The sequence below is a fragment of the Arachis ipaensis genome, chromosome B3, assembly GCF_059453495.1.
Source record: "Arachis ipaensis isolate K30076 ecotype BB chromosome B3, ASM5945349v1, whole genome shotgun sequence".
In the NCBI taxonomy this organism is placed as follows: domain Eukaryota; kingdom Viridiplantae; phylum Streptophyta; class Magnoliopsida; order Fabales; family Fabaceae; genus Arachis; species Arachis ipaensis.
The window spans coordinates 131,016,070-131,042,942 of NC_142438.1; the positions used below are offsets into that span (position 1 = coordinate 131,016,070).

At 35.5% G+C, this 26,873-nt stretch overlaps 1 protein-coding gene and 1 long non-coding RNA gene across 2 annotated transcripts; both read left to right on the forward strand.

Annotated features, from left to right (window-relative positions):
- Positions 1-1,560: 1,560 nt before the first annotated feature.
- LOC107631084 (uncharacterized) lies at positions 1,561-6,559 on the forward strand. The gene is made up of 2 exons (XM_016334410.3): positions 1,561-6,247; positions 6,372-6,559. The coding sequence occupies exon 1, from the start codon at positions 2,665-2,667 to the stop codon at positions 3,853-3,855; it is 1,191 nt and encodes a 396-aa protein (XP_016189896.1). The 5' UTR covers positions 1,561-2,664; the 3' UTR covers positions 3,856-6,247; positions 6,372-6,559.
- Positions 6,560-10,984: 4,425 nt separating this feature from the next.
- LOC148572464 (uncharacterized) lies at positions 10,985-22,524 on the forward strand. Its single transcript, XR_015907113.1, has 4 exons — positions 10,985-11,122; positions 11,191-11,244; positions 11,321-11,478; positions 22,336-22,524. It is a non-coding gene; the product is annotated as an uncharacterized LOC148572464 (long non-coding RNA).
- The last annotated feature ends 4,349 nt before the right edge of the window (positions 22,525-26,873 follow it).

Genomic DNA, 26,873 nt, shown 5'->3' on the forward strand with positions numbered 1-26,873 from the left:
TTTATAAAATCGAACCAATCTTAATATTAAATCTCTTTTAAAATCAAACCAACTCGAAATCCAACCGCTTCCAAAATTAAATCATTTTCTTTAATAACTCAAAATCAGCTAATATAATTCTTAAAGTTTTTAAAATTTTATTTTGACCCCTAATCTTTTTAGAAATTACATTTTAATCACTAAACTTCTAAAAATTCTATTTTAACTCACAAACTTTCTTTTATTTAACTTCTAGTCCCAAAACTCTTTCTTAATTATATTTTGGCCACAAAATAGTCAAAACATGAGGTTTTTTGTGTTTTTCAAATTACCAAATCAAACTCTTCAAAAGTTCATCAAAATTACTTGATTTTTAACTAGTATTTCAACAATTTTGGTAAATAAATTTTCACAGCTTTTGATTTAATCTCGTGGCTATCAAACCTCATCAAATTTATCTCGAAATACCACATCACAACAATCCCAAAATTATTAAAACAGCCACAGCTGAGTTATTCCTCATAGTCGAACCAACAAATCACAAGCAACAATAATAATTCAACATAAACTAATTTAAACTCAAACAATAATAAACCAAATCAACATTCACTTATCAAATTCATATTTAATTATTATAAAGTTACCAAACTCTACCTTCGTACGAAATCAAAATACTCGAAGCCCTGGAGAAACTTTTTGACCAAGATGCCTAAGAAGAAAACGTCAGAAATCGTCTATGCCTCCTAAAACTCCAATTGGCCAAACTCAAAGGGAAGGGGAACTATGTCACTGTCAACTCCTACCGAACAAAAATAACATTAACATGAAGAAGAAGAAGATACGAACACTTTTATCGGATTAGATTTTTTATTGGAAATACAGATCTCAAGAATTTGAACGCGGAAAATTTGGTATTCATGAAGAACACGTTCACTTTCTCTCTTTCTTTCTTTTTTCCCAAATGGCTTCGTGAATTGATGATGATCAATGGTAATAAAAATGATTTAGGTAGTTTGGTGACACATGGGGTATGTATTACAATTTGGAGCTGTTGAGTCAGCAGTTTAAGTTATAAATATTTTAAACGGAGAACTATTAAAATTGAATATATTAAAACATAAGTAATAATATGTATAGAAATAAATATATATGAATTATTAATATAAATGATATTAGTACCAAAAAGATAAAAGATATACGATGAAGTATTAGAAAAGTTAAATTTACCGAAGAGTACCGATATTTGTTTATATAGACAAATTTTGAATTTGATAATAATAATATTAATTAAATTTTATTTTTAAATTAAAAATATCAATTATTTAAATTAGAATATACATATAATTATTTTATTATTTATAAATTATTAGAATTATAGTTTTTAATTATGTAAAATATTTTATCATAAAAAGTATATGTATAATAATATAAATTTGATTAAATTCAAACTGTTATAAAATTAATTTAATTATTTATAATAAAATAATTTTTAAAATTGTGGGTGTAGTTACATTTATAACTATGACTCAGAGACTTCTCGTGGCAATAATAATCCATTTCTTCTCTGTTCTGTTAATTTTCACCCTTCTATTTGGTGCTCTCATTGACTATGGCGGTGGCGGATAACACTCGCTTGAAGAGTATGGAGACATACATCAAGTGCTTGTTTCAAATGCTTGAGTTGGTGATGGAAGAGTCCCGAGTGGAACGCACACGAGTGATGGAAGCTACTGATCGGAAGGGCGAGTTACAGATTCTCCCTGACCCTTGTCGCAGTCATTCTGTGAATTACACTCACCCCATGGTTTGCACTCAGGGGCTGACCATCCACAGTGCAGTCTAGCGCAGTCTACCCCCATACTGAGGGGTGAGCTTTGATCTTCCCAAATTCGACGGCATAGATGAACTAGGTTGGATTTTTGCCGTGGATCAATATTTTGATTTCTTCCGCATTCCGGAGGAGGAGCAAATCAGGTTGCTTCAATCCACATGTCCGGTATGATCGTTCTGTGGTTTCAAATGTCAAAACGCACAAGCCAATTTCGTTCGTGGAATCATCAGTTGAAGCGTGCGATCGAATTGGAGTTTGGACCGTTACTCTTAAATTTTCTCGTGAATTACTCTTTAAATTCTAGCAAAACGGGTCAATAACTGATTACTATTCGAAATTTGTGACTCTTGCTAATAGAACTAGCATAGACCCTCTAGATGCTTTGGGTGATTACTTCATTAGTGTGCTTCGAGCCGATATTAAATGGAAGCTTAAGGCACAATGTCCCCCATCCCTGATGTGTGCTGTGAGTCTCGCCCGGTTATATGAAGATAAATTCTCCACAGTTTCGCGAAACACCCAGGGTCCTAGCTCTTATCGTGCTCAGCCAACGGCACCCAATTCAGGTACCACAACGTAACTCCTTACTCCCTTCATTGCCCTCGCCAAACCCTCGACCCCCTACTAGTACCAATCGGGCTCCAGTCAAGAAGCTCTCCCCTACTGAACTTTAGGCCAAAAGGGAGAAGGATTTGTGTTTTTGGTATGATGAAAAGTTCACAACCTTTTACAAATGTCCTATCAAACATTCGTTGTTATATCAACTTTACGAGGATGAAGAGCAAAGTGTTGCCGAGCCTAGTACTGATGATGTGGGTATGAAAAATTCCTTACTGCGGTTAGAGCTGTAGGTCATGGCTCACCACTTGTCTTACTATGCCATGCATGGGACCTCAGGCACAACCACTATCCGCGTCAATGCTCTCATTCAAGGCTTGGAAGTTAAAGCCTTCATTGATGGAGGTAGTTTTGACAATTTTATACAACCACGAATTGTCAAATTCTTAAATCTGTCTATTCAACCTGCACCAGGGCTGAAGGTAATGGTTGGTAATTTTGTTGTTATGATTGTGGAGGGATATATCCCTACTGTTGAAATTTCAATGGATGGTTGCAAGGTTCAAATTCATGATGTATTTGTGCTGCATGTAGCGGGTGGTGACTTAATCATTGGCACACCTTGGCTCAGGCATTTGCGTGCTCATATTGTGGATTATGATGCATCTTTTATTCGCTTTCTACATGAAGGAAATTTTGTTACGGTGCATGGTGAAAAACCAGCATTACCACAGCAGGCCCAATTTCACATAAGACGGTTACTACATATGAATGCCATTGCTAAGGTCTTCACCTTGGAATTGCATCAACCACCCGATGAATCCCCTCATACCTTTCAACTGTCAGAGCAAATGGAGCCTGAACTAATAACATTGTTGCATGCATATGCGAAGGTTTTTCAACTCCCTTCAGGTTTACCCCCGAAACGCTTCCAGGATCATAGCATTCCACTGATTCCAGGGGCTGCCTCTGTGAAAGTTAAACGTTACCGTTATCTGCATAGTGAGAAGGCTCAAATTGAGGCTATAGTCCAGGAAATACCTGAGGAAGATATTATTCAACCAAGAAGGAGTCCCTTTTCGTCCCCTATTTTATTAATCAAAAAGAAGGATAGGTCTTGGAGGTTTTGCACAGGTTATCGCGCATTGAACAATATTACCGTGAAGGATTGTTTTCCTATACCAACAGTTGATGAGCTTCTTGATGAGCTGTTTGGTGCGAGGGTGTTCTCAAAGCTGGACCTCAGGTTTGGTTATCACCAGATTATAGTAAAGTCTGAGGATAGGTTCAAAACGGCATTCCAGACTCCCCAAGGCCATTATGAGTGGCTTATCACATTGTTCAGGTTTACAAATGCCCTGGCTACATTTCAAAACCTGATGAATGACATATTCTGCCCTTGCTTGAGGAAATTTGTGTTGGTCTTCTTTGATGACATATTAATTTATAGTCTCTCATGGCCTCAACACTTACAACACCTTGAATAAGTGTTGCAGATCCTCCAACATGAAGCTTTATACGCAAAGCTTTCCAAATGCTCCTTTAGTGTCAATGAGATTGACTATTTAGGACATACTATTGATGAGGTGGGTGTTCACATGGATAAGGTGAAAGTTCAAACCATAATTGATTGGCCTGCTCCTCAAAATTTGAAACAACTTCGAGGTTTTCTGGGTCTCACAAGATATTATAAATGCTTTATTAAAAATTATGCCTCCATAGCTGCCCCTCTCACGGACCATTTGAAGAAAGATTCATTCACTTGGAGTGCCAAAGCAGCTTCTGCATTTACCCTCTTAAAGGCTTCCATTACGTCTAAACCGGTATTGGCCCTACTGAATTTTGACTTACCCTTCATCATTGAAATGGATGCTTCAGGGTTTGGGATTGGAGCTATTTTAATTCAGTAGAAGCACCATGTTGCTTATTTTTCCAAGAAGTTCTCTCCAACCATGCAACGTCAATCCACCTACACAAGGGAGTTTTACACCATCATTGAGGCAATTGCCGAATTTTGCCATTATTTGCTTGGAAAGAAATTTATTATTTAAATGGATCAACAAAGCTTGAAATCACTATTCCATCAAAATCTGCATACTTTGGAGCAACACAAGTGGTTACACAAGTTGCTTGGCTATGATTTTGAAATTCAATACAAGTTGGGTATTGATAATGTTGCTGCTGACGCCTTATTTCGGAGCTTCCTTGGGGCGTGGTCTTGTCCCAGAGTAGATTGGTTATGTAATCTAAAGGTAGACGTTGAAGCTTATTCGAATCTCAGGTCCATCGTGCAGTCTTGTTTGGAGGGAAGGCATGACATTGGTAATTATTCTATAAGAAATGGAATTCCCTTATGGAGTGACAGGGTGGTGATACGTTTGGCAAGCCCCTTGATCAAGCTACTTCTACATGAGTTCCATGATAGTGTGATTGGTGGGCACTCCGGGGTTGCTAAGATAGTTGAACGAATTGCCTCAAATTCATAGTAGCCGAATATGCAACACGATATCTGTGACTGTTCTTTCTTGCACCATATGTCAGCAGGCCAAGGTAGATACTAAGTTGCCAGCTGGGTTAATACACCCTTTGCTAGTACCGTTGCAAGTGTGGGAAGCAATTTGCATGGATTTCATCACCGCGCTTTCCCCCTCCCATGGATATTTTGTGGTCATGGTAATCATTGATAGGCTTACTAAGTTTACACACTTTGTTCCCTTAAAGCGGGATTTTGCCGTAGAACAGTGGCGGAAGCATTTATCAGAAACATTGTGAAGTTACATGGTTTTCCTAACACCATAATTTCTGATCGGGATCGAGTCTTCATTAGTAGATTTCGGCAACAATTATTTAAAATGCAGGGCACAGCCTTGGCAATAAGCTCTGCGTATCATCCTCAAACCCATGGACAAAGTGAGGTGTTGAATAAAAACCTCAAAATGTTGCGATGCTTTTGCTTTGAGAATCCAAAGAAATGGGGTAACATGCTTCTGTGGGCGCAATATTGGTACAACACCTCTTATCATAGCGGTATTAAGATGTCTCCTTACAAAGCATTATATGGCCACGACCCTGCCAGCCTCATTTGTTATGAATTTTCTTCCCATGATGAGCCATCCATTCAAGAGTTGTTGCTAACTCGAGACAAACTGTTGGAATAGCTTAAGGCTAATCTCGCAAGGACCCAACAATTCATGAAGACTTATGCTGATAAGATTCACCGAGATGCTGAATTTGAGAAAGGCGATCTCATTCTAGTCAAACTCCAACCCCATTGGCGGCATTTAGTGGCTTTATGCAAGAGTCAAAAGTTGGAAATGAGATTTTTTAACCCTTTCTGAATCATTAAGAAGTTAAGTGTTGTTTCTCACAAACTAGCATTGACCTCTGAGGCTAGGATTCATGATGTTTTTCATATAGCACTTTTAAAAAAGTTCAATAGTGACTCGCAGGCATATTACTTACCCTTACCGTTGCAATCAAGTGACTTTGGACCCATCTTGGAGCTGGCAGCAGTTTTGGATTCTCAGACAATTCTTAAGCATGGAAAGGAGGAAAGACAACTCAAAGTAAAGCGGGGCATTGGTGAAGCAGCTGAGGTCACTTGGGAAAGTGCAGCAAAATTCACCAAGAATTTTCCCCGGTTCAACCTTAAAGGCAAGGTCGAAGTGAAAGAGGGGAGTAATGTAAGGAAGAAAATTGTTGCCCATGAGATTGTTGAGGGCAAGGATGAAAATAGTGAGAAATTAACTAATGAGGAAAGATCAGTTGAAGGCAAGAGACACGTGGCAGCCGATCCAAACAATTCAGGTGCTACAAAAAGCAACAAAGAGAGAATATTAAATAAGAGGCTACAAGACTATGCTTGGCAACAAATTACTGGTATTGCTCCTTTTTCTCTCTGACAAATTCTGTTAGAGCCTCTCTCTCTCTCTCTCTCTCTCTCATTCTTCTTCTGCATTCCTTGGCTACCTTCTAAGAATTCTTCTCCTTCCTTCTATGACAGGTTCTCATGCCCGATGATGGGTCCCTGAATTCTTTCTATTCCTCACATAACCTTCATACTTTACTGTTACATTGCTTTCTTTTCCTGCAAGTTATAGTTTACGACACTCATTTTTCCATTTCTTATTCTCTGTAATTCATAGACTTCTCTTGTGGCAATAATAATCAATTTCTTCTCTTTTCTGTTAATCATCACCCTTCTAGTAGCATTGAAGTCTAGTCTTTATTAAATCTTGAATAGCAAGATACATAAATGAAGAATTATGATTATTGCCATTTTAGTGATCCCAGTTTCACCAATTATTTCCCTTCTCCTCCTTCTAGTCCATCTTCTTCTTGTGTTGTGGCATTAATCCAATCAATTTTATCACCAAAATAAGAAAAATGACAAAAGCAAAGCTAAATAGTAACTTCAAGTCCTAATCCCAGAAAATTTTTCATCCGATTTTTTCAACCGTAATCCATTATTCATATATCAAACTGATGATCTACTATAAAATATCCGAAATAAAAATATAAAATTTTCACCCCAATTACATTGCATCTCGACATTCACTTATACATAATAAATACATACAGGCATTCTGATGAAAATTTCCAGAAAAAGAAAGCAAGAAGAGAGAAAATAGTTTTGGTAAGACAAAAGATTGATACTTGAGCCAAATTTGAGAGTTTTCAAAATTATGAATTTTGATCGCTAAATAGTAATTAAAAAAATGTTGATTTCTCAGTGTGAGAAGAATTAAATATAAATTTGTGTACATACTCGTGTTTTGATTTCTTTTTTCTTGCTTGTAGTTGTGGTTCTTGCTACACACAGATTTTGTTACCTTCATTACTAGCTAGCTTTCTCCTTTGCCAGTGCCAAACAGTAGAGAAAGAAGAACCCTAATTATGGCATTGTTATTGTTATTTTCATTTTTCAATAGAAACTACGTTTTCTTTTGGTCCACAGTATTCTTAGTCTTAATAGCTCAAAGAATAATCCGTCACGAATCTTGTATGCCGCTAGCCAACAGAAACTGTGCTACATGCAGAAGCATGCATATGAAACAATTTTGTTTTTGGTATTGATAAAATGAAATAATTTAGTAGAGGTATGAAGAAATGAGCCGAAATGAGAGGCTCATTTATATAAATGTTTCATAAGGGAGAAAGTGGGCTTTTAATTCATGCCAATGTAGGCCTAATGAAAGGTTAGCCCAAATTGGTTTGCTTAGCTTACAATTCACGCTATGTTGCCTGACCCATTTCAGAACCGAAAATATTAAAATTAGGTGATTATTCATGAAAATATTTTGATATAAAGATATTGAGAATTATTTAAAAATTTCAAAGTAAAATTAAAATAAAATACAACTTAAGAGTAAAATTAAAAATACAAAGGTTATGAGTATAAAATATATTTTTTTCTACCTAAAACAATTTATATATCTCATTGATCGGATACATTATCAATATAAAACAATGTTATATACGCATTCAATTATATAATGTTATATCAGTAAAAATAATTATTTTTTATATTGATCGTATGAATAATTATCTAAAAGAACAGATAAATTATACGATTATATAAAATATTTTACACAATTAATATATCAAAATTAAACTTCATATTTTATAAGAAAAAAGTTTATTCTCAGGAATATGCTCTCTTTATCTTTCTCTCCCCTAAACGGCCTCTAATAATTATTTAGAAAGATAATGAGGCACCAACAAAAAAAAAAAAAAACTCCTTTTCAACCTTTATTTTCACTCTAGGTTAATGAAACACATACCTACGTAATACATAAAATTGTTGATTTGTTTATTAAGTATCAACTAGGATTGACAGCTTTTTATCTTGGAGACCTTGTTATCTTTTAGGAGTAATTGTCAGGATCGTTTAAAATTTTTTTTTTTTACCTTTTTCATATACATTGGTTAAATTTACTATATAAAAACTGAAAAAAAATTTTATTTATAAAAATTAAATAGAAGATATATTCTTCTTTTAATCTTTTTATTATTGCTTAAAAAAGTTGTTAAGATATTATATTATTAGAATTATGTTAAATCTTAGGTGTATTTAATTTAAATTAACCATCTTAATTCATATAAATTTATTATTATTAGAGGAAGTGCGTATTCTATTTTATGATAGATAATGAAAAGTTTACGTAATATTTTATCTAAAATAGATACAATAAATAAAAATATTTATGTCAACTAACTAAGTAAATATAAAATTAAAGATTCAAAGTACAAAATTTTGGAATAAGTAGTAAAAATAAATAAGATTGATAACAACAATCAGGTCATTCTTATTAATGTCATGATATATATATATTCTATTCAATATTTATAAGTAAAAAAATGACTAATATTTTTTAATTCTTATATAATAAATTTAGCTAATGTATATAAAATTAAAAATAAAAATAAAAATAAATTTTAAACAATTCCTGATAATTATCCGAAAAGAGATTCCTAACAAAAAAAATTATCAATTAATCAACTTATTAATGTGTCGATTCTTTTGTAACCCTTGTTGAGGTGATGAGTTCCATGCGGTGTTTTTCTGTTCGATTGTTGTGGTCTATGAAGCACGGACACTTCGCTAAGTTATCGTGTCTGCGTGTCGGACACATTTCGGACACGACACTCACCGACATTCGTCCGACACGCGTGTCTGCTGTGTCCAATCGTGTCTTAATAAAAAATAAAATTTTTTTTTCGGACACGCCTGGACACACCTAAATACCATCACTTGTCCGCGTGTCCAGTCTTATTCTTAACATATATTCTTAAAATAAATTTATATATAGTATATATTATTATTTATTAAAACAAAAAATATTTTAAATACTTGATATAATTAAAATAAGATATTAAAAATAATTAAAAATTTTAATTTATATTTTAATATCAATAAGATATCAAAATATCATTACAATTTATCTAAAAAATACTTTATATTTTATATATATGCTTGTCCCCGTGTCGGCGTAAGATTTTAAAATTCGCGTGTCGGCGTGTCCCGTATCGTGTCGTGTCCCGTGTCCGTGTCAGTGTCCGTGCATCATAGGTTGTGGTTGATTGTACTACAGTACTACACGTCCATGTTTGAGTCTTTGTGAATATTAACTATAGAGAGATATTAAACCACCATTTTAATCATAAAAATGACGGTTAATGTAATCAATTAAAACGAACAAAAAATTGTCATTTTAATTCGATAGAAATGACGGTTTTAACCTCTTTTTTAAATGACAAAAATTGCATTTTAGCTGTTATATTAAATGATCAAAATTTTTGTTTTTACTCGATAAAATAGCACTTTTAAACGCCATTTTAAATAAAAAAAAACCCATACTAGTAAAAACGGTCAATTTGAATTTTCGATTTAAATAAGAAAAACTATTGTTTTATCTAGTTAAAACGATAATTTTAAATATAATTGTTAAAACTGAATCGAACCGATCGGTTCAACTGAAAACCAATAAATCAGATTCTGTATCAGTCCGAGTTAGTGTTCTAACCGTTTAAGAAAATAAATCGATCAAAATCAATACGAACTAGTCCGGTCAAATAATCATCAAGCGAGATTAACCCGCACGCTGATGATGTCATGCTGACGTCAGCGCGGGGTTGAGAAATTTGTAAAAACACATTGCAAGAGATGGGCTGACTCTTCTTATATGAAGAGCAAGCTGACAACGAGAATAGATCCTCTCAATTTTTTTAACAATTGAAAGAGTAAAGTATGATCTCTCACTATTAATTTTTATATTCAACATTTTTAAATTAATTAGTTTTTTAATTGAAGTACAAATTAATTAATTTTAAAATAAAAAATAATTAATATAAAATAAAATAAAAATTACTTATTCTGTGAAGAAAAATAAACTTATATATAATTATTTAATTATATAAAGATATCCAAATTTTGAAATTACTCTTTGGTTATAGTTTATGGACTGTTATTCTTATTGTATTCAATTAAGATGCTATTACAATAGTACTAACTAATTTTATGTTTATCTTTATATTAGTTATTTTTAGAATTCGAGACTTAATTGTTCTTAAAATGTTAATAAAAATATGTATTTCAAATTTTAATTTTAAATTTTTAACTATTTTATATTTTTTATTTATGTATGACCGATTTTACCGTTCAACAAATAATTTACGATTAAACTAATAAACCAGTAACTGACCAGTTCAATCACCGGTTCGGTTTTGACAACTATGATTTCAAAACCATTTTAAAATGGTAAAAATAATCATATTAACCATAGTAATTGTGGCCACTTTTGGAAACGACCAAAATAACCATAATCCAGGATTATAGCATTTTTTGTAAACCCCGCTAAAATCGGTAAATAATTAGTTAATAATTAAATTTTAATTAGGAAAGCTAAATGCAAAACTAATATAAAAATAGAATAGAGCTCGTCGAAACGAGAATTTTGATACCAATTTCGAAAATTTGGCCCAAAATCGGACCGAAAGGACCGAACCATTTGAACCGGGACCCAAACCGGACCCGTGGGTCCAACCGGACCCATAACATAAAAGAAGTAGCAGCTTCTTCCCCTTCATTTTACACCAATGCTGCAAACAGAAAGGGGAAGAGAAGGAGCTTCCCTAACCCTTATCTTCCTTCTCACTACCATAATTCCTCCGTCTGGGCTCTGATCGCCACACCGTTCGCGGCCACGCGCTCAGCGCGTCGAGCTCTACCTTTCTATCCGAATAATTTCACTGGTAAGCCCCCTCTTTCTTTGGTAAAATTGAAAACCTATAGTGAATCTTGTCCAATTTTTGTGTTCTAGGTTCAAGTTAGCTTTCGAGATTTATGGGCTCAAGCTATTGAGCATATGGGTATGGTAAGAATACCCTAAGCCTAGCTCAATCTTGTATTTATAATGGAAAAACTGAAATTGAAACATGTACATGTATTAGGTGTAGATTAAGTGGGTATATATGCATTGGAATTGAATTGGGAGTAATTGGAGGCTTGTTGGTGATCAAAGTTTGGTTTGGGGCTATATTAATTGAGCTTGGAGGGGCTGTATTTTCTGTTGTGAGGCTGCCTTGGGTGAACTAAGTGATTGGCCAAGGTATGGTTTAAGTTTTACACGTTTAATATTTACGGTGTTGTGAAAACTTAGGTTAGAGGAACCATATGATAAGTTGAATTTGTTAATTGCATTTAATGAGTAGTTTTGTAACGTTGTTGGCACAAATTGTTGATGAACATATATTGGAATTATGAGTTATTGATGTTATTAATTTTATGCTCTTGGACTTGCTATGATGGGTTGTGTTGGTGTTGATATAGATTGATGGAATATGTTGGTGTTTGTTTATAAAGAGTTGATATCAAGGTAGTAAACTCGTAGTTTTTACTTTAACTCGACTGACTATAATAAAATCGTAATTTGTAAAATCGTAAGACGAAACGTAAACATAATTCGTAAATTATAAAAAAATATAAAAAATGTAAAAAAAGATTAACAAATAAAATAAATTTTATAACTAATTCTCAAATTAATTTTAACAAAAACAATTTAGTAATTCATAATTATATCATATGTATATATGTATATGCCATAAGCCCAAAACACCACTTGAACAAAAAAAATTGACTAGGCTAGGCTCTTCTAACTAAAAACAATAAAGCAAATAATAAATAAAGGATATAAAAAAAACAATCAATTGGAGATATTCATTAAAAAAAACCGACTCCAAAAAGAAAAGAACAAGGAAAAAAGTTTAAAGTTTTCAAAAGAAAAATAAAATAAAAATAAACCAGTTTTATTAATCATTTCAGTTCCAACGCCACTCTCTTTTCGATTGCCCTCTTCCATCTTTACTTTCCTTCAAAATTTCCATTTTCCACAATACCATTTCAACTTTTTACTTCTTTTTATTTTTTTGTTCAAAATAATAATTTTTTTTTTAGATATGTCCTTATCCCTCTTCTAATAGAATAACCCCTATTGAAGTAATGAAATAGAAAAAAGAGACATAGTGGGTTACACACATAAGAAGCAAAGTCTGAGAGGGAAAAATGGAGGAAAATCGAAGGTTCCAACTCCTTCTCAGCACATTATGCTTGGGATTCAAGTTGGATTCTGTATTGCACAGCAAAACCAAATTTTTTGTCCAACTTTTTTCTCCAACCGTAGGTGCCTGTAGAACTGCGATTTTGACAACTCTGCGATTTTTCCGGCGTTTCTGTGCATAAGAAACTCCATGACTCGGGTATTAGAAGCGTGACGGAAAGAGAGAGTAGAACGTAAACTCATACGTTTTCGCGAGTCAACTCGCGATTCTGTCTACCTTGGTTGATATGTGTTAATGAAGGGTTGATTTATGTTAATGGTATTTAATTGGTATATGTTGATAATTATTGATGATTAAGGTTGCTGAATTGGTTAAAGGTAATGTGGATAATGGTTGTTAATGAAATAGGTTGATAAGGTATTAAAATGCAAGTTGTAAAGGTAAGGGACATGATGGGTGAAAATGAGGTTTTGTTGGAAATTGGTTAAAAACCAAAATTTGATGAACTTTGGACGTCCATAATTTACTCCTCAAATTCTGCAAGTAAAAGATGATTTTAAGAGCTTTTGATTGATATCAATTTTGTGAAAAACAGAACTTCGTAGAGAAAGTTATGGACGTTGCAAGTTTAGGGTATAAAGTTGTGTTGCAGGGTGGCAAAAACTGGTTGCAGTATGCTTCTGGACATTCTGCCCATTTTTTTCAAAAAACGCCCATCCACGCGTACGCGTGGCGTGGAATTTTGGCGACGCATGCGCGATAAGCATGCATACGCGTGTGTGTATATTCACGCGTACGCGTGGATGCTGCCTGCTGCAAAAACCGGTTTTGACTGTTTTTAAACCAAATTACCACTTCTAAACCTCCATTTTCTTCTCTTTAAGGCTTAAAGTATGGTTCTAGGTCCAGTAGATAAAAGAAGCTAGGAAAACAAGATAACTTGAGGGTGAAGAAAGTTGTAAATGGTGGTTTTTATGAAGAAAATAAGAATGTTAACGAAGTTTACCGCTAAGGCTTGATATTTGATGATGTATTGATGATAATTGCCATGACTTATGAATAATGATATCTGAGATATGAGTTTTTTTGGGTAAAAACCGTGGCTCACCACCACGTGTTCCAAGTTGAATCTCGATACTCTGTTGACTCTACGTCGTAAGGGTGACCGGGCACGTATAAATTCCCGGGTATGGATAGCCCCCATTGAGTGATTATATGATGATTGAATGTGAACTCTATGCATAGACTCTTGGGGATGCGCGACGGGGGACAGTCTAAGGTTTTCGGACTTGTCGGGTTGGCTGGATAACCGACAGATGGGCCTCATCAGCCATAGGACAGCGATGCATCATATGCATTTGTTTGTTTTGATTGCTATGCATTTCCTGGGCTTGCCTAATTGATATATATCTGACGATTGGATTTTTGACGATTTAGAATTTCACAAATGAAATCTCGTTGTAAAGTATAGTTTCTAAACCAATCACTAATCCTTTCATACAAAAAGTTGTTTGTCACAAGTACAAACCCCTAAAATTTATAAACCGAAGTATTTAAACCTCGGGTCGTTCTCCCTAGGACTTACAATGAAGTGTCTTGTTATTGGTTATGAGTTATTTTGGGGTTTTGGATAAGGAGCATGAAAAGTAAATGGCAATGAAAATAAACTAACAACTATAAAAGGCTCTTGGCAAGGTGTGAGAACTAGAAGTCCTATCCTAGTTATCCTTCTCAATTGTGATGAGAATTGTTCATTGCTACCACTTAGTTAACCCTCACTGATTGAAGGAAAGTCAAGTGGATGAATCGATTTGATTTCTCAAGTCCTAATCAACTCCTAAAGGAATGACTAGCTTTAGAGGTTTTCAAATCAATTAGCAATCTATCCAATTATCAATCAACAAGGGAATTAGATAACTCAAGTGTCACTAATTACTCTACCAAAGCCAAGAGATACAAAACCTATACTAAAATCCAACCAAGCATTTCATCAAACACTTGGAAGGCACAAAAGAAAAACATAGTAAATCAACAACAAGAATGAAATCTAACAACAATTATTGAGAAGAATAAACAACAACAATCAAGGAAATCACAATTATCATGAATTACCTCAAATTGCATTATTAAAAGAAAACCAAGGAACAACAATATATCCAAAACAAAATGAAGAATTACAATTATTAAAGCACACATCTAGAAAGAGGAAGAGGAGGAGATTAAGAATTGGTAAATGAAAAGTGAATCAAAGCATGAGTTTAAACCTAGATCTAAGAAGAGAGATTAACCTAAACCTAATCCTAATCCTAGAGAGAAGAGAGAGCTTCTCTCTCTAGAAACTAATTACAAAGATAAAACTAAACTAATTGGTAACTAACACCTAAAAGTGATCAATGATGATCCTCCCTTAATCCTTCATCCTTTTATTCCTTTCCTTTAGCAATTTGGCGCCAAAATGGGTTCAGAAAACCTCTCAAATCGCCAGGCACGTGTTGCATTAATGAGTTCATGTGCCATCATCGGCGCATGCGCGCATGGTACGCGTGCGCGTCCCTAGTCGATTCTGCAATGTGCGCGCGAGCGCCTTGTGCGCGTGCGCGTGCATGGCTGACTTTGCTTCTTTGACTTTTTTATGCTTCTCTCCACTTGTATGCTTCCTTCCTTGCTTCCTTTGATCCATGCCTAGTTTCAACCTGAGGTTACTAGCAAACACATCAAGGCATCGTATGGAATCAAATAGAAACTAGAATTCACCAAGACAAGGCTTAAAAAGCATGTTTTTTTACACTTAAGCACAATCATGGAAGAGATAACAAAACCATGCTAATTCTTAGGCTAAATGTGACAAAAGGTTATCAAAATGTTCTAAATTCAAGGCAAAACAAACCGTCAAATTGGGGTTTGTCAACCTCCCCACACTTAAGCCTTAGCATGTCCTCATGCTAAAATAAGAAGGAGCTAAGGGGTATGGCATTTATTGAATGCAACTAAACTATATGAGTCCTATCTAAATGCAACTATCTAAAGCAATTAGAAATGCTTAGTTCAAACAAATCAATTCCCAAGAGAGCATGTGTAAGTACAAGAGCTAAGTAATAAGGGCCAAGTTCAAACCACAATTGTATTGAATTGTTAAAAGGAGTTCAAACTTGCAAGAATATAGATGATGTGGGTGAACACATGTGATTGAACTTTTGAACCCTTACCGGATGTGTATCCGCTCTATTCACTCAAGTGTTTAAGGGTTAATTCACTCAATTCTCTTCTAATCATGTTTTCCAAGATTTGATTTTCTTCTAACAATCAACGTTTATTCAATGCATGCATACATTTATCATGAGGTCTTTCATTTAGGTTGTAATGGGGTTAGGGTCAAGGTAGGATCATTTATGGTCAAGTGGGCTAGGATTTGAGTCTTTGATTAGCATAGACTTTCCCACCTAACCTAATTAATGACCTATACAAATGCGAGCTATTCTAACTACCCATTCTTCACTTTTTTTCTTACATACTCATGCATTTTTTTCATTTCACAACACTTATGCATTGATTCCTTTTTATTGACTTCACTTTGGGGCATTTTGTCCCCTTTTTTTTCTCTTTTTCTTTCATTTTATTTTTTTTCTTTTCATCATTTTTTTTTCTTTATATATATATATATATATATATTTTTTTTTTCTTTTTCTTCTTTCAAGCTAAATACAAGAACATCAATGCATAAGGTCTCTACATTTGATTAATACATGAGTATGTGCCCAATTCCTAAACATACAAGTGTATTGCCCCTTTCTATCCCGTCCAATGTTCCCAAGCCTCACCAACTTGAATAATACACACTCTCACTAGCCTAGGCTAATCAAAGATCCAAACAAGGACTTTTCATTGGTTTTCCGCCTTGGGCTTGTAATGAGCTAAAATAAGGATGAGTTGGTTAAGCATAGGCTCAAAATTGGCTAACAATGGAGAGTAAAAGGTTGGCTATTTGGGTAAGTGGCAAGTGAAATAATGGCCTCAATCATATAAATGCACAAACACAAGAAATAAACGGATATATAGAATCAAGCAAATTAAGGATCACAATCATGGAAAGAGAACAATTTCACACAAGAATGGAAAATAAGTGGTTATAAAATGTAACCACATCAATAGGCTCAAGTCTCACAAGCTTGTGTTCTCAATTCAATACATGCTTCACAAGGTATGAATTTCAAGCAAGTTTCAAAAATTTTCTTTCAATCAGTTGGGTTAATGCCCTATATTTAAACTTTCTTGAAAAACCTCAATGTTTGACTAAGCATTGTTGTGATTGAAAAATTCAAAAATTTTTCTTAGTTTACCCTTTTCTTTTTCACTCAAAACCAAATTCTTATGCAAAAAGGGGTGACTAAGTTTCACTTAAAACATGATTTCTAATCACAACCACAAACTAAAAGGAGAATATACAAAAGGAGATATGCAAAAATGTATAAAGAAAAATCAAACTAAAATATGGAATCTATCATCCAAAATATCTAAAAGTATCCAAAAGCATCAAAATATCTAAAATCCAAAATAAGCAATAAAAGTATCCAAAGCAAACTAGAAATGCATCAAAATATATACAAAAATGTGCAAAATGAGATAACTAGGCCGAAAAAGAGTTCACCGGTTCCCAAATAATGCTACCGGTGCCCTCCCCACACTTAAAACCAAGCATCGTCCTCGATGCTAAACCGGAGGATCAGTGGGAGGTACAACGATAGGCTCTGGCTCTGACTGTGGCTGTGGGACCGGCTGAGCAACAGGCTGAGGAACAGGCTCCTCCTGAGTCTGAGGTGGCTCTGTAGTGTCAGGGGCATCCTGCTGAACCGGTGCCTCCGCGTCCTCCTCCGGATGATCCTGCTCATCGGAGGCCGGAGAATCGGGAAGCGGAGGTAGCTCGGCGCCCAGAGAGATAAGGGCCTGGTCCATCCGATCCAAACAGCGTCTGACATGGTGTCGCTCGCACTCTAAGAACCGGAAGAGACGCTGGACCAGGAGATATGTAGGCTCAGGTGCTGCTGGAAGGTCTGTAGATGGTGGAGGAGCTGCGGCTGTAGAAGATGATGGGCCAGCTGCAGGGGCTGGTGGTGAAGGTGTCCCTATGGCAGCCCGAGCCCGAGAGCGGCGGCTAGCAGGTGGCTTCTCATGCACCCAAACACCCCAGGGGATAGTAATCTCCCTGTCATCTGCATCAGCTGGTGGTGGTCGCACATCATCATCTGACCACGGGACATCGGCCAGGGCTGCCATACTCGTGACCAAGGTAGGAAACGGGAGTAGGCCACGAATATGCGCCCGCCACATGCACTGTCGGATAAGTCTAGGGAAGGAGACATCCTTCCCTTCCATAACACACCCGATCAGCAGAAGCATCTCCATGGGGACCTCAGAAAAGTGGGTGGTAGGCAGGACGTAGTGGGCGAAGATCATTTGCCAAGTCTTGGCCTCCCTAGTCAAATGATTGAACAACATCCCCTTTGGCCTGGTGTTGCCCGCATCCATAACCCAAGAAGCCTCCGGTATCCCAATCACGCGCCGAAGCGCCTCATAATCAAAAGTCATGGTGTGGATGGCTATCTCAACTTGATGATGGGCACACTGGTCATGTGGAATGTGCCGGCAATGTAGTGCCTCTCCAATGGCGGCCTCGGTGAGCAGAATCTCTCTACCCCTCACCTGAACTGAATCCAAGGTCGGACGGAAGAAGTTGTAGTAGAATTCCTTCACCCAAGATATATTGATGTCACCCAAGTCCCGGTCAACAAAATCAATACCTAACTCAAGGATCCGACCGTTAATGCGCCGTCTCACATCATTAGGCAGGAGCAACTTCTTCTCAATATTCAGCTTCGTGGTTCGATATCTAGAGAACCGAAGCTCACAGTAGAGATTGGGGAATTTGCCAGGATTGGTAGAAGGCAACTGCTGATTCTCTTTATCCTCGTCCTGCAATGGATTCCGAGCATAATTCTTGTAGATGGAAGGAATGGAGGGGGTAGAGTGTTTTCTCTTTTTGGAGGCGGTGGCTACGGCTTTGCCTTTATCCGACATCCATGGTGGGGTGTCTCCCACCTAGCACTTTTAGTTTAAGTCCTTAAGTTGGACATTTTGAGATGCTTATTGTCATGGTGGCTTATGTTTGTATTCATCCTTGAATCTCCAAGGATCCTTGCTTCTCAATTGGTTGACAGAATTTCCAACCATATTCATCAAACTTGGGTAAAGTTCTACCCAAGATATGAGTCCCCATAGTTGGTCTTTACATAGCGAACCGGGATCCCATATCTTGTCTTCACACCCATCCGTTAATTGAGTTTCATGGTTCTGTCGGATGAGCGGTTGACATAAAGGTGATTGGCACATAGAATTCTCTTTACTCCACCAATGCTTTCTCCTAGATCCATATAAAGTAATTCTTGTCCCAACATCATCCCTATGCCTTGAAGCTTTGACCTCAATGAGCCTAATTCCTAACTTGCAACCACTACACAACTCATTCTTGCTTTTAATTCCACAAAGAGCTCTAAGTTGTCCATCCGTTTCAATCAAACCATATTCAAGTGAGAGATTAAAGCTCAGGGATAGAGATTTTACCCGCTTAAATGTCGTATTGGATGGTGACTTGGGAAGTGAGACTCCCCCACACTTAGACAATGTACGGTCTACTTCCTTGTGCTCTTCTTTGTGTATTTCCACCTCTTGACAAATTTCTTCAATTTCAACCTTTTCCTTTTTACTTGGCTTGGTGTTATCTTCAAGAACTTCATCTTGTTTAATGGGGGACGATTCAATTTTGGATAGAAATTCATTGATGAACGAGGTCATCTCTTGATCAACCTCTTCATATTCGTCAATTTCAATATACACCATGCCCTTCTCATCTTCCTTGGGAGGTTGTGCACACTCTTCTATAATTTCAACTCCATGTCCAATGGGTGAAGATTCCATTGTAGAGAGCAATTTATCTATGATTGAATCCATTTCTTGATAAACTTCTTCCAAGTCTCCATCGACGATATGCCTTGGAGATTGCGCACCCTCCTCAACATCAATATCAAGCTTCTTGGAAGAGTTCTCCATGATGCTACATTCCCTTGGACTTTCAACATCTCCTAAATCTTCAACCACTTCTTCCTTTTCTTCAATGATTATAGGTTCCTCTAGTTGCTCCAATACAAAATTTGACTCCTCTTTCTCCACCGAATTTTCCAATTTCACCTTCATACTTTGCTCTTCTTTTGACTTTTCACATGTGGTCACGGAAGTACCTTGAGTATTCAAGCATTGGTGGGCTAAAGTGTGCACCACCTTGGTCAAATTGGTCACAAATTCAAGTGTATCCCGCTTCATGGCTTCTTGTCCTTGGAGTAACAAAGTGAGAGGATCGTCTATTGGGGCTTGGGGTGAATAGGAAGGTTCATTATTTTGGAGAGAGGGTTCATAGTTGGAAGGTGGTTCTTCTTGGTAAGGGTATGGAGATGATGAGTATTGAGGTGGTTCTTGGGAGTAATCTTGATATGGTTGTGGTGATTCTAGAGGTTCTTGCTCATAATGGTCAGAAAAATATGGTATGGATGATTGGTTATATGATGGATATGGATCATAGGGTGGTGCTTGGTGGTGAAAGGCTTGTGAGAATGGTTGAGGTTCATGTTGAGGGTGAGAGTCATAGGCATATGGTGGCGGTGCTTGGAAGTCACAAAGTGATTCACCATAGCCATTGGATTGACATGCATTAGGATGAGAATTATACCTATAAGTGTCCGGAGGTTGATGCCAATAGGAGTGATCAATTCCTTGAGGCTCCTCCCATCTTGGAGTGTTCCATCCTTGGTACATGTTAGCATTGAAGTTCACATTCCCTACAACACAATTAGAGCCAAACTCATAGCCAAAGTGAGAATTCATTATGGAAAAACAAAATAAAACTAACAAAATCTAGTAAACAAGCAAAAGACAAACTATTTACACTATTCACATATGTACAATAACCAATAACATAACACCATTGCAGATCCCCGGCAACGGCGCCATTTTGACGATTGGATTTTTGACGGTTTAGAATTTCAAAAATGAAATCTCGTTGTAAAGTATAGTTTCTAAACCAATCACTAATCCTTTCATACAAAAAGTTGTTTGTCACAAGTACAAACCCCTAAAATTTATAAACCGAAGTATTTAAACCTCGGGTCGTTCTCCCTAGGACTTACAATGAAGTGTCTTGTTATTGGTTATGAGTTATTTTGGGGTTTTGGATAAGGAGCATGAAAAGTAAATGGCAATGAAAATAAACTAACAACTATAAAAGGCTCTTGGCAAGGTGTGAGAACTAGAAGTCCTATCCTAGTTATCCTTCTCAATTGTGATGAGAATTGTTCATTGCTACCACTTAGTTAACCCTCACTGATTGAAGGAAAGTCAAGTGGATGAATCGATTTGATTTCTCAAGTCCTAATCAACTCCTAAAGGAATGACTAGCTTTAGAGGTTTTCAAATCAATTAGCAATCTATCCAATTATCAATCAACAAGGGAATTAGATAACTCAAGTGTCACTAATTACTCTACCAAAGCCAAGAGATACAAAACCTATACTAAAATCCAACCAAGCATTTCATCAAACACTTGGAAGGCACAAAAGAAAAACATAGTAAATCAACAACAAGAATGAAATCTAACAACAATTATTGAGAGGAATTAACAACAACAATCAAGGAAATCACAATTATCATGAATTACCTCAAATTGCATTATTAAAAGAAAACCAAGGAACAACAATATATCCAAAACAAAATGAAGAATTACAATTATTAAAGCACACATCTAGAAAGAGGAAGAGGAGGAGATTAAGAATTGGTAAATGAAAAGTGAATCAAAGCATGAGTTTAAACCTAGATCTAAGAAGAGAGATTAACCTAAACCTAATCCTAATCCTAGAGAGAAGAGAGAGCTTCTCTCTCTAGAAACTAATTACAAAGATAAAACTAAACTAATTGGTAACTAACACCTAAAAGTGATCAATGATGATCCTCCCTTAATCCTTCATCCTTTTATTCCTTTCCCTTAGCAATTTGGCGCCAAAATGGGTTCAGAAAACCTCTCAAATCGCCAGGCACGTGTTGCATTAATGAGGTCATGTGCCATCATCGGCGCGTGCGCGCATGGTACGCGTGCGCGTCCCTGGTCGATTCTGCAATGTGCGCGCGAGCGCCTTGTGCGCGTGCGCGTGCATGGCTGACTTTGCTTCTTTGACTTTTTTATGCTTCTCTCCACTTGTATGCTTCCTTCCTTGCTTCCTTCCTTGCTTCCTTTGATCCATGCCTAGTTTCAACCTGAGGTTACTAGCAAACACATCAAGGCATCGTATGGAATCAAACAGAAACTAGAATTCACCAAGACAAGGCTTAAAAAGCATGTTTTTTTACACTTAAGCACAATCATGGAAGAGATAACAAAACCATGCTAATTCTTAGGCTAAATGTGACAAAAGGTTATCAAAATGTTCTAAATTCAAGGCAAAACAAACCGTCAAATTGGGGTTTGTCAATATCACCTGCTACTTGTTATACTTGCTACTTGCACTATCTGCTCATTACTTGTGCGTGAACTTGTTTGGTTGCTTGTTTCTGTTGCATTATAAATGATGGAGGAATGGAGGAAATGGAGAAACAGTTGGGTGTCAGGTTAGGATTGAAATTGAGTAAGTTAGGTAGATTTAGAACACATATCCCTGTTTATGGCTTCTGTTTAGTAATTAAGTTGGATAACTGAATAACGGAGTTCTAGGATTGCCTATGGCATTCTCAGGACCTTATTTATTATATGCGTGACACTTTTACCATGCTAAGAACCTCCGGTTCTCATTCCATATTGCATTGTTGTTTTTCAGATGCAGGTCGAGAGGCTCCTCGCTAGGCGTCTGGATCCTGGGAAGCAAAGTAGTCCTAGGGTGTATTTTGGTTTTCTGTTTGTATATATGTATATATGTATTTAGCTTACTCTCCAAGTAACTTATGTATGCGGCTCCTCTTAGAGGTTGAGGGAGAGATAGGAGTTTTTCTTTGGTATTTTGGTGTATTTTGGGGATACTTATGTATGTTTATATGTATATGTATATATATATCCTCTGGCCAGCCTTAGCTTCGCGGGCTGAGTCAGGAGCTAGTTATGCTGTTTCCTTGACTTTCCTTTATGTTTTTGCTTATCTTTATCATGTTCCTATTAGGTATCTTAGCACGCAAGTAATCATTTCTGTTGAGCATTGCGCTTTTCATTTTGCGATTTTTGTTTACCGTTTTGTCTCAAGGCTCCTAGTATATTACCCTCTTCTCTATTATGTATTTATTTTGTTGTTTAGAGGTCCATAACACCACACTACCTCTGTTCTACGACTTAAGCGTAAAATTCTGTGTAGTAGGGTGTTACATTTCTTGCATATACCATTTAATTTTTGGGGACAATGACTGTTAAAATCGTCATAATTAACAAAAAAAAATTACCGTTTTAATTAAAGTTTTTTGTAGTAAAACATTTTTGTAATGAACATAGTATCAGTGACGAATTCAGAAAATTTTGACAGTTGGGCAAAATATACATAGTATAATAATAATTTTTTATTATTGTATTATGATATTGTAAAATATGATTACTCTTTAAATTATCTAACCAACAAATTAAAAAACTAAAACAATAAATCAAAATAATAACAAATAATTTATAATTCCATCCTTCTTGGTTTCATATTTTAAAAAGATTGAATAATATTTTTATTTTTAATACAATCAAATATCTCTTTTTTAATATATGTACAAAACAATCATTTAAAAAGGTGAAGAATAAAAGAACAATATCCGAAATTCCTAATTCAAAATAAGTCGATACACACAATCAACAAGTCACTTAAATTAATTTTTAACAACAATATAGAGTGAAGAACAGAAGAATAATATCCTAAATTTCCAATTCAAAATAAGTCAATACAAAGTTACACAAACAATTAACAAACAAAACAATGAAAGTATCAAGTATGATACCAATTTAGCAAGACTCTAAACAAATTACTAAATCTAAGAAATGAAACAAGAAGGTCACAGATCAATGAATGTACCAAAATTGCAAGACTTCAGGAGGCAGCAACAAGCAGCAATGTGGTGCCCAGCAGGCAATAAGAACAACCAAACTTACTCAAGAGGCTGAAGAGTCGAAGAGGTGCGATGCGGACAACGCCTGAAGTAACAGGAAATTGGAGATGACGGAGTGACGAGAGACGAAGTGGCGTGATACAAAGTTGGAGTGGTGAGATACATCGGCAAAGAGGAACGCAGTGTTAGGAAATTATTTTAATTTCCTATTTTGTTTGTGGGCAATACATATTATTAATTATAATCACAAATTATGCTATTTCAAATTAAATGACTTATATAATGGTGATCTCATTTATTGTTATAAATGCTAAATTGAATAAGTCGTTATTACTTTTGATTTGGAATTAAATGAGAATAAAATTGGATATTATCTTTTGTTCCTTAGATAATTATCTTTTGGATTTTAGATATATTATCTTTTGGACTTTAGATACTATTTTATTTGGGTTTTAGGGTTTAATGGGTGCCATGCTCAAATATAAATAGGCCTTCAGGGTTTCGGTCCCCAATATACCAAAAGTCGCCTTTGTTGCTATTTCCCCATCAAAAGAGTTGCAATTCAGCCGCCTAGGAATACAGAAGGCTTTGGTTGAGGAAGATCGAAAGAACCACAAGATTGAGACAATCCTTCTATCAATATCTGATCTCTAATTCCTGATTTCTATGAGTAAAGGAGCGCTTCCGCATTATGATATATTTTGGTGATTCAATATGGATGATCTGGGTTATTGAAATTAATTTATTCCAACAAGAGGCGTTTGTGCCATAATGATGCCGAATTCTCATTTAGTTTTCATGTTGTTACCTGTTTGCAGTATTTCATTATTATAGGAATTTAGGTCAAGCGTATATAGATTATCCACCAAATGACCAGAGCAAATATTATTCGAATTATAAAAGAGACTGACTTTATTATCTCCGAATGAACAAAAATAACCTGATTTGTCCAAACGAGAAACAGAAATCAAATTCCGTCTAAATGACGGTACATAAAATGTCTCTAATAAATCTAAGTAAAATCCACTCGTGGAACATAATCTAAAGGTTCCTATAGCTTCGACTGCAACTATACTGCCGTTTGCCACATAGATATATCTTTCAGCATCACTTGGCGGTCGGCTCCACAGGCAACCCTGCATAGTAACACTTACATGAGTATTAGCAGCAGAATCTATCCACCAAGTATCAATAGGTGCATAACTTAAACTAGCCTCAGAACAAATGAAAGTAAGAATTATACCCTTCTTTACACACCAGGTAGCATATTTGATACAATCCTTCTTCATGTGTCCCACCTTCTTACAGAAAAAATAAGTTGAAACTTGATCCTATTTTTTATCCTTTTTCTACTGAGAAGGCACATCCGCAGTAGTATCACGCTTTCTTTTATATTGAGAAGATGAAGCCATGTGAGCACTTTCAGTCTTATCTTGCTGTAGCCTTTCTTCTTCTTGCACACAGTGAGATATAAGCTCATTTAAAGACCAAGTGTCCTTCAGAGTGTTATAACTCACTTTGAATTGCCCAAAGTGTGCAGGAAGGGAAATCAAAATGAAATGCACGAGTAAATCTTCAGACAACTCTAACTTTAGTGCTTTCAATTTTGAAGCAAGATGAGACATTTCCATAATGTACTCCGTTATGTTCCCTTTACCTTTATACCTCATGGAGACAAGTTTGCTCAAAAGACTACTTGCCTCCGCCTTTTCATTCTTAGTAAAGAATTTTTCAACATCCTTTAAGAACTGTTTGGCATCTTTATCCTCAGTAATTGAGCCCCGAAACGCTTCAGGAATTGAGCGTTTCATGATCATAATGCTCATTCGATTGGATCTCTCCCGCTTCTCTATTTTAACCTCATTAAGGCTTTTCGGAGTGGAAGTAGGTTTCTCCTCTCGAAGAGCTATATCTAGATCGATACAACCGAGGACAATCTCCACGGTATCCTTCCAAACTTTAAAGTTTGTACCATTCAACATAAGAATACTGCTAATTTGCGCAGAAACATTGATAGCTAAAACCATAGTTTCTGGATTAGAACAAAAAGAGCATGCAGTAAATATTAGTTAAATAAAAAAAAATCCATATTGAGATATGTAGAACATTAATTTTCAATCTTTGGATAGAAAAATTAACTGTAAGTGATACTCTCATTGTAGTAATCAAATATTGTCAAAATTCCTGTCACACATTAAGCCTTTCTTTAGACCGACTTAATGCACACATGGAAACTTAAACTTTGCAACCTATTTATTACCGCATATATTTTCTATTAATTGGTCAAACAATAATCTTTCTTTGGGCCAATTATTGACCGCATAATTAATAAAAAATAAACAAAAGTGTGTAATACTTATTATTTGGCCAAACAATAAACTTTCTTTGGGCCGATTATTGTCCACATAAATAATAAGCATTACTTTATTCTTTATTTGTTACCCAAACATGTATTTACCATCAATATGGGTATGTAATTCGGCCAAATATAGACCTTTCTTTTGGCTGATCAATATTTGCATGAATTACATATCACTATATTCCTAATGTTTTGAATGAATCAATTTTCACAAAAGAGACTACTTTAGCAGCATAATGTTTAATCAATTTATTCCAAAATCAAATCCAGGTTAGTGGGTATAATAATCCTTATATTCTAAGAGGATAATCCATTAATTTTATATTAAATTAAAGGTATACACATAATTAAAAAAAAATGAGACAATTTTAATTTAATAATATTCCATCAATATTTATTTATCAAAATAATTTTTATGAGCATCATCTCAAAAGAAAAAGAAATAACCGAACACAGAACATATCCATCACAAATACACAGCACTCCGAATTTACATACATAATAGTACGAGTATATATATATATATATATATATATATATATATATATATATATATATATACATATACTACGAGATCACCCCAAGGACGCCTTCGATATCCAGGGGTCGCGGACCGACCATAGAACCCTGTTCAAAAAGCGGAACGCATTAGCTATCCGCTCTCAGGTTGGGCAGTAAGGGTCGGAGAAGGGCAATCACTCATTCTTAAAACCAGCATTCTTAAATCTATCTCTCCGACGAGCTAGGACACGAGTAGAGGCTATCAATATGCTTTCGCAATAAGAAAATTGGTGTATACGAATAATTCTAAAAAGTGAAATAAAAAAATAAAATAGAAGAAAATATACAAAAAAAAGGTATAGGTCGAACTTATTAGCTACCATAGTCTATATATATATATATATATATATGCAGCACAAAAAATTT

Bases quoted from the DNA above. Each gene is read 5' to 3' on its own strand.
- LOC107631084 (XM_016334410.3), top strand. From the start codon at position 2,665: ATGGCTCACCACTTGTCTTACTATGCCATGCATGGGACCTCAGGCACA.